The sequence below is a fragment of the Saccostrea echinata genome, unplaced genomic scaffold, assembly GCF_033153115.1.
Source record: "Saccostrea echinata isolate AGI-Se365-2 ecotype Australia unplaced genomic scaffold, CSIRO_AGI_Sech_v1 ptg000058l, whole genome shotgun sequence".
Taxonomy (NCBI): domain Eukaryota; kingdom Metazoa; phylum Mollusca; class Bivalvia; order Ostreida; family Ostreidae; genus Saccostrea; species Saccostrea echinata.
The window spans coordinates 2,435,422-2,445,025 of NW_026889807.1; the positions used below are offsets into that span (position 1 = coordinate 2,435,422).

The following is a 9,604-nucleotide window of genomic DNA, read 5'->3' on the forward strand; positions in this document are numbered from 1 at the left end:
TATTGCCATAATATAAACTTTCTGATCTTTTTACTTTTATTTTTTTTTTTTAAACTCATTTAGTTTAAATACCTGCCGAACAGGAAATGATAAATTACCTTATGTTAAACATCAATCGAAATATTCCTTTTTTATCTGCAGCCATGAATTTGTAACAACAACTTAGGGGCGTGTCTTACCAAAATTTGGTGACATAATAACACGTTTCTGAGAAACGTATTTCAACTTAAACCATCTCTCTAGTTTTCTTTTGTTAATTCATTTTCAAAGGTTTCGTGCTTGCCTTCCTCTCAATTTTTATTGCTGCTCTTGATCTTTTACCTTGATTACTGTATAATCTTTACATCTCACTTTGATCATATATGTCTCTGCTGGTGGATAGTTTGTTCTTGCGTATACTTCTTCGTCATATCACTCATTTAAGAGTGGTACAAAGAATAAGCAATGAATCATACTGGATTTTCCGTATGGTTCACAGTTTGCAATTTCAATTTGCACTTCATGGCTAGCTTTGTGGTATTTTTCAGTCGCTTCTGTTACTTTTATATCATAACTTATCTTACTACTGCTTACTGTGAAATTATTAACTTTCGTGGGGGTTTAATTTTCGTTGTTTTCCAGGTAGGAAGAGACCAACGAAACGTAAAATAGTTATGTATAACTACACAACTATTCTTCATCCACGAAATCAAATCCCCATGAATTTAAATTTTTCCTCAAACCACGAAAATTTGACCCCACGAAAATATATGATTTTACAGTATTTGTTATAGAAATCTGTGACACAATTCAGAAATTATATGTTTTGGTATCGGGAAATGTCGGGAATTTACACTTACCAACTCTTGATTGAAGATCAGGTTGATAAAAGTGTATGGGAGACCCAACTAATTTTGTAATAATGGGTCTAAAATTAAACAAGCGAGATAACATTGCTATTTATATTCCAATTAATTGGAAAAAGTGAACTCTTTCTCCCTCTCTATGACATGTAAAATAGGCATGTAACAAAGGAGCAACCTGACCTAAAAGTATACACTTTTTTCCTGACTATTAAGGAAAAAGACAAACCGTTTCCCGAGGTAGTGGGAAAGACTTCACAAAAAAACTTTGCGCTGCGTGAAGCTGAAATGCAAGGCAACAGTTCCAAAGGCCCCATGATAATGAAGCAATGATAATGAAGCCGACACATGTGAAGGTTACCCAAAATATTATGATTTAAGAAAAATGCTAAAAACGCACTTTTTTAAAGATCGAATTTCCAGATTTGTAAAGCGACACCGTGACCCACCAATGGGAAAAAATGACGAACATAGAATTTTTACATGACCTGTGCAAATTTTGTTCAATTCCTGAAAGTATTAGGTTTCAGAAAATTACAGGTTTTGGAACATAAAAATCTAATTTTAAGGAGAAAAAAAAAATTTGTATGGCCCACAATAAAAATATTGTTTAACTTCTCCCTCCATATTGTACGCGTGCGCAGAAAAGTTGAAGAAGCTACCATGGTCTCAAGTACCAAAAATGATTGTCGGTTGCCCAAGAATTTTGATACAGTTTTCAGAAAAGATTATTAGAACATATTCTTGCCTTAGCATGCTTCAAATGAATGTTGTTTACAAGTTTACGCTAAAAATAAAAGTGGCAAGACCTTGACATGCCTAATAACAACAAAACGGTAGATAAAACCTTTAAGCTACCTCGTTTGTTATATTTTTGAAAATTTTTTGATACTATAAAAACTGGAGCTTTTTACTTTGATTTATATATTTGATTTTTACGGAAGCGTATTAGTGCCACTTGGACACTTTTTTATTTTTCATTTTCCATACTTTAATCTGTAAATTTTACACTTTAATCAGTAAAATTTACACTTTAATCTGTAAAAATTACACTTTAATTTGTAAATTTTACACTTTAAGAGGGAAATTTTAAACTTTAATCTGTAAAATTTACACTTTAAAGTGTTACATTTACACATTAAAGTGTAAAACTTACAATTAAATGTGTAAAATTTACATTTTAATCTGTATAATTCACATTATCAATTTGGCAACTTCATACATCTTAAGTAACACGCTATAAAGCTAACAGACCATGATAAAATTCAATTTTGATTTCGTGTTAACAATAAATGTGGGAAAAAAAATTACTTATCAGATATTATATATATATATGGATATAAAACAAATAATAAGCAATCTAGTAAGACTGATATATGTGAGACTTTCATAGAATATTTGAAAGAATTATGAATTGCGTGAAAGTGAAGAGCAAATCAAACACAAATATCATCTCCTCGATCAATGAATATAATGTTGATATCATTATTTGCAAATCATTCGATGCGCTCAGCAGTTCAATTACATATTGATAGCATAAATTTAATTACATTCTACATGCATTACCAGCAACAATTGAATTACTTACTGAATTGAAAATTTTTAAATAACCAATTAATATATTAATTATTAAAGAATATACATGTATAAATCATTAAAGTATATGAGTTTATATTAATTTGGAATAGCATAGAAATTAATATCCTCTGATTCAATAATGTATCTTTATTGTTTTAAAATAACCGTAATTTTAACTGTTATATTTTACATAATGATCATAATCCCATAAGCTTGCAATATCAATCTGAACTGCAAATGAAAAGACAAAAATATACGATATATCCTCACTAAGATATTAACAGTGGTGAAGGAGAAACTTCAAGAGTACTGTGCAACAATATATTCGAGAAGTGGTGTAAATCAGATTTGGATACTTAAAAATTCCAAGGAACTTTTGGAAAATTTGAAATCACAAGATTTTACCAAAATCAACAGCTTAAAAACTTACGACTTTTCAACTTTGTACACAACCATTCCCCACGATAAATTAAAGTCCAGGCTTTTTGATATCATTGACAGCTGCTTTTTCAATAAAAATGGAACTCGTAAATATACTTACCTTGTCATTGGTCATTTGTAAAATTATTTTGTTAAAAAACATTCTGATTGTTTACACAAGTACTCTGAAGTTGACATTAAAAAGATGCTTGAGTTTCTGATTGACAATATCTATGTGGTTTTTGGAGACCAGGTCCTCCAACAATCTACTGGAATTCCCATGGGTACCGATTGCACCCCGTTATTAGCAGACCTTTTTTTTGTATTCATATGAAGCAGAATTTGTCCAAAATCTTGTACGTGAAAAGAAGAAAACACTTGCTGTGGCCTTCAACTCGACATTTAGATATATCGACGACGTATTGTCAATTAACAATGGCTATTTCCATTCTTATGTCGATACGATATATCCTTGTGACCTTGAGATAAAAGATACCACAGAGACTGACACATCTGTTTCATATTTGGATATTTTACTAGACGTTAATGGTAATCTAACAACCAAGCTTTATGATAAACGTGATGACTTTAACTTTTCAATCCTCAACTTCCCTTACTTATGCAGCAATATACCTTCATCACCTGCATACGGGGTATACATCTCTCAGTTGATTCGATACGCAAGAGCATGCTCTACGTATGTACAATTTCTAAAACGAGGTAAATTATTGACAAATAAGTTGATGAAACAAGAATATCAGCTGTCTCGTTTAAAGTCATCATTTCGTAGTTCTATGGTCGATACAATGACCTTGTCAGCAAATACAATTTATCATTGAGTCAAATGCTGACTGACGTTTTTCACACTAATTGTTAGGCCATTATTTACACACTGAATTGTCGACGGATTTTTCCATTATTTCCCGATCATGACAAGGAGCACACGGCGGGTGTGACCGGTCGGCAGGGGATGCTCACTCCTCCATGGCACCTGATCCCACCTCTGATGTTTGGAGGTCCGTGTTTGCTCTGCTCCTATTTTGTATTGATTAATGGACTTTTGAGCTTGAATACTGTTCGTTATCGCCATTTATTTCATATATATTTTTAACTGTTCGTCGCTCTTTACTATAGTACTAAATCGATATACTGGATTGAAAGCAGATTCCCTATATTTTGCTGAGGGTAAATTAAGATGCCCATGAGCAAATCGCCCATCCTTACTTATCATATATACATGCATAAACTTTTATGCAAACACTTGTGAACATCTCAGTTTTAGACAAATTTTTCAATTCTCAAAAGATTAACACCATGCAACGACCGTTCGATTAATACAGATTACTTAATAAATTGTACAGATTAAAGTGTAAATTTTACAGATGAAAGTGTAAATTTTACAGATCAAAGTGTAAAATTTACAGATTAAAGTGTAAAATTTACAGATTAAAGTGTAAAATTTACAGATTACTGAATAAATCTTTACAGATATCAGTGTAAATTTTACAGATATAAGTGTAAATTTTACAGATTAAAGTGTAAAATTTACAGATTAAAGTGTAAATTTTACAGATTAATTTGTAAAATTTACACTTTAATGTGTAAAATATACAGATTGAAGTGTAAATTTTACAGATTAAAGTGTAAATTTTACACATTAAAGTGTAAATTTTACAGATTAAAGTGTAGAATTTAAAAAAATAAAAATTGTCAGAATGGCACCTATACGTAGATTTTACTTTTGTTTTTTGATACTGCATTAATTTCTCTATACCTTTTTTCTTATTGTTTTGCAATTTTTAAAGCTCTAAGTAACAGTCCAGGTAAAAATCATGCAAAAGGTGATACACCGAGGTTCCCATAATTCGATGATTTTCAAAAATAGATCTAGATTTCTCTTGCACTATGATCCTTGTATGTAAAACGAAAAATCTGTTGCTTCACGGTTACTTTGGAAACCTGGTCAGAGAAATTTCACTAGGAACCAGTTAATTTTTCCATGTGGATGGACAAAAACATTACTTATCTTTTACATGTAGACTTAAAACTGAATATAAATATTACTTAATTCTAATTTACTGGTATAATTAAGATTTTTTTTTAAGTATTTAAACCTCAGAAGACATTGAAAAGAATTTTAAAATAGTTCTGTAATAGTCATTTGAATATCTACATGTTTTTGTGTTTTAATGATTCAGGATTTTTTTCTTGATTTTGACAATGTTAAAGGTCATTTTAAAATTAATACCTACGTGTAATACAGTTGTTGCGTGTATTTCACATAAAAATGGAGAACTACCTCTTTTGGAGTTGTCTAGCAACAGAACTGAATGTTGTTGATAGATGAAGAGCGAAAAATGGTCAACTTTCAAGATATAGAAAATATTTAAAAAAAAATGTTTTTAGAAATAAATCGATGATGTATAATTACTTATCTTCATGAAAACAGTAAATTTCCCATAGAAACACTGCAAAGAGATCTATTTTTTGGATGTTTGTATACAGTTATAATAGATAAGAAAAGACACTTTCTCTTAAAATTGCAGTTGGACAAAATTGCCAGTGTAACATGGGTCTGATAAAAGTATTTTTAGAACTTAATAAACTTCTGATGGCAACAATTCTGAACATTTAACAATTTTTTTGAAACTTTGAACCTAGTATCTAAAGACTACATAAATATTTTAATGAGGAACTCAATCATCTTTTAGTATCATCTTTGGAGTACTTGTGGAGAATCAGAAGGAGTTTTAACAAAGTAAGTTTATAGATGTCCAAGGACAAGATAGGAAAATTTTCAAGTTCCATTTTTTTTTTAAGTTGCAGTTGTCCAAAATGTCAAAAGGTCTGATATTTGATTGTTCTTAAAAAATGAATGCATAAAGTGCTGAAAAGCCAAATTTATAATGCTATTTATTTTGACAAAACTTGGTGATTTTGTGATAACAAAATTTCAAATTTTCACAAGAAAAGTGCATAATCAACATTTTTTATCAATGTTATCTGCAACACTTCTCCAATATGGTCTCTCACAGTACTGAAGAAGTTTCTCCTTCCTTTTATATTTTCGTGAGCAATAAAAAAGGGGATTTTTATTGTGATGGAATCTGGTATTCATATTGGGGCATATATGGTAGTTCAATTCCTTTTAGTTGATGGAAATATAAAACAAAAATGAAAACTGAAGCTTGGCTTTGAAGAATCTCTTTTTCTGTGAGGGGACAATGAGTATGAAATATCACAACGAGTGTTGGTAAAATGGGTAGGCAAACCCAGACCGGGACATTCTTTAAAACCCGGGTTTTACTAGATTTTTCAATTTTCTGCATATATTTTAAACTTAAGCAATAGTAATGAAATTTTTCTGATTTTGTTTCTAATAGTTGACAAGTGTTCGCTTTAAAAATTGCACTGAAACAATTTTCGGGGCGATTGTTTATTTCAATTTTGGTAAAATAGATGGGCTGTGACAAACAAATAATTTACAGTATTTTGGATAACTGTGATGATTTACCCATAAACTTTTGAATTATTAAGTTTTAATGTTGTTTAAAAGATATAAATTAAAAAAAAAATTATTTCATGACAAATGCTATTGGCATATAAATATACCTAGAAAACCTGGGTCATTAAAACCAGATCCGACAACCCCGGACAAAATGAAAATTCCCAAATAAAAATATTAATTTTAATATAATTTACTTTTTCTGCAAAACAAGTGGGATGGCCTAGACTTGTTTGTCTTTTTATATGTCACGTCTTTACAAAATATTAGACTGATTATATGCCGCTGTGTGATCAAATCAGATACAAATAAGGTTCGGTATGTATAACAGAAACATATATATGAAAATTTCTTAAAATGAAATACAAATAAAGTCATTACTATAGAGTATCTCGGTTAGCATTGAGTAATGCCACAATCTCTAAACAGCTCTATAAATATATTGGAAATTAATTCGGAATTTTCAGATTTGTCCTGGGTGATCGCATCCTGTTTTAATGACTCAGGGTTTCTAAAATTTCTGAAGAGCGATAACACTTAGTATGGGAGAAAATATTATTTATTGTTAATGTGTGATGTTAAACATCAGAATAATTAAACATATTTTGGTTGATCGCCGCAATGATCAAATATATTGTAAAATGTCGTTAACAACTGCCTACCGATTTTACCAACTATGAAATAAAAATCGACTAGAAAATCGAAATTCTTATGTACTTCAAATTGAATTTTACTGCAAATGCTTGTCAACGTATTAGAAATATAAACTGAAAATTTCAATTAGATTGATTAGGTACTACATGTAACGCCAAAAATTGAAAAATCTTGAAAAACCCGGGTTTTAGATTTGCCCCAGACCGGGCTTGCCTACCTATTTTACCAACACTATAGCAAAACTAAGTTCCTTAAAAATCAGTTGCACTAATGAGACTTACGAACAAAAAATATTTATTGCATGCATTATAAGATAGAACAAGTAGATTTCTATGGATAAACCAGTAGATGTTATCATGCAAAGCTATCTCATTCTTTTTTCTGAATCACTGAAGACAGAAGAAGAGATGATTTTACTTCGCAGCTATTTAATATGAGATTTCATTATCCACTTTATACTTTCTAACCCTGTAAAAGGGATAAAATGTACAAAGACATAATTATCAATTAAAGTCTTATTTTTTCAATTTTGTCAATTCATTGATATTGAAGTATGTTTATTAAAGTAAATGACATATCATAGCTATTTTGCTATATTTTTCCCCCCTAAAAATATAGATAATTTGCAATGTTATAATATTTCTAATAAATCTATTCAAAAGTATGGATTGATACATATATTTGGTACATTACTTGATGTTCATCTTGTCTGAGAGATCGTAAACGTCGTTCTCATCAACATCAACGTTTAATGGGTCACTTAATATAACATCTAATTAGACCAATCTTTTACAAACATAATTGAACTTATCACCACACGGATAATCGTGCCATTCAGTGTATGAAGGAGTAATTATCGCGCAATTTTGCGCCCTCCCACCTCCAGGTTCTCCTTTATGCCAGTTACTGTACATATACTGAACTCTGATGTTGTTAGAAACAAACACAAAATTGCCTTCATGGGCCAAATCTGTCACCCCAATCCATATATGAGTATACCCTGTAATACCAAAATATGCTTTAATTATTAATGTAGAAAAGTTTTTATTGTCTTTTTTGTATTATACTTTGAAATATTTGTTTTCTTACAAAGAATTATGTTATATGAATGTGTACTTACATACCTTGAATAGCACTTTGAAGTCGCAACCAGTTTTCTTCTGCACTTCCATAAAGTTCAACTAATGCTGACTGCTTTCCGATGCACTCGGCCTAAAAACATAGTTTTTTCATCTTTACATATTTTAAATTAAAATTAAATATTTTCAATAGCCCAACTATTATTTAAAAAATTAATGTTGAAATTAAAGGTATAATTATTTATGATCTTTTTGTTTAAAGTAAAAAGAAAAAAGAAACAACTTCATACAAATAAAATTATCATTTTACTCCGTTATTTAAGTCATTAAGTGACAGAATTTGCATCCTCTGTCAACCGGTCACACCCTTCATGTGCTCTTTGCTAAAGTTATTTCCTACCCCTTAACAAATAGGCAAATTCATTAATTATGGTGTCATAATTAAATTTCAGAAATTTCATTAGTAGAAATTGAGAACTGGAATCGTTTCCATCTGAAAACCGCAATTAATAATTTCTTGACAAGACAGTAGATTAGATATTGACCCTTTGATATATGTACCCCCCTCTCTCCTCCAAAAAAACCATTTAAGTAATTACTTACAACAGCTCCATTAAATGTGCTAGTCTTGTTTGAAAACCAATAACAATAATCTTTAAATAGTGTCCATTCCTCACCACAGGCTATAAAGATAAACATGAATACATAAGTGAATTACAAATGCTTAGAATATTCTAACAGCTTGTCAAGAAATGCTAGAGTCTGTTAAAAATGGATATGTTTCCTTGAAATGATAAAAAGGATATCTATACGTTATTTGAAACTATCAACATACCTATGCGGGTAGGATAAGGCTGTCCCAAAAATCTCGCAGTGCACCATATGTAGCAAGTTATCTGAACTACCTAGATATAACGTCATAATAGCATACATGTATCATGTCACGGCACTGTAAACCTGAGCTGACATGACGAGGAAAGTGTCATAACTTTTTACAAACCTCTCATCTGACATTTAAAAAGACTTTTAAGTTAATGTTGAATTCAACTGTCTGGGTTGTTCCTTTTAGTTTCAATATGTTGTTATGAGGAAGAACATTTGCACTTATGTCGTTGTTCTTTTCTGTGTTCTGATCCGCAGAGTATTCAAAGAATAAAAAAAGTATTATGTGAAATGCTCCACTTTACACACCCGAAGATAAAAGTATGATTTGTAAATCGTGTATGTATCATACTGGGACAAACAAGGATAAAGTGAAGATATTCTGTTTGTGAGTCTATACGAAAACCATGTTTTCTAACTTAATCTCGATGGGAGAGTGTATGATTTTTTAGGATACTTTGTATAAATTGTGATGAAGAGTTGAAACTCCCCACCGCCCCTATTTCAGACTTGACTCGGGCGATATTCATATACAGTAGTTATGATTGATTGATATTTATGAAATAAAAAGTTGCCAATGATTGTGCCTTCACATGTGCCACATTTCTGCAGTGTTGGAGCATTAAGTGTCCGTGACGTGAAAA

The 9,604-nt window shown here is 30.7% G+C and overlaps 1 protein-coding gene across 1 annotated transcript; it reads right to left on the reverse strand.

Moving 5' to 3' along the window:
• Positions 1-7,635: 7,635 nt before the first annotated feature.
• Positions 7,636-8,778, reverse strand: LOC133174701 (CD209 antigen-like protein C). The gene is made up of 3 exons (XM_061309782.1): positions 8,682-8,778; positions 8,124-8,211; positions 7,636-7,999 (listed from the first exon to the last, which is right to left on the reverse strand). Exons 1-3 carry the CDS (start codon positions 8,775-8,777, stop codon positions 7,776-7,778), a joined length of 408 nt encoding a protein of 135 aa, XP_061165766.1. The 5' UTR covers position 8,778; the 3' UTR covers positions 7,636-7,775.
• Between the last annotated feature and the right edge of the window lie 826 nt (positions 8,779-9,604).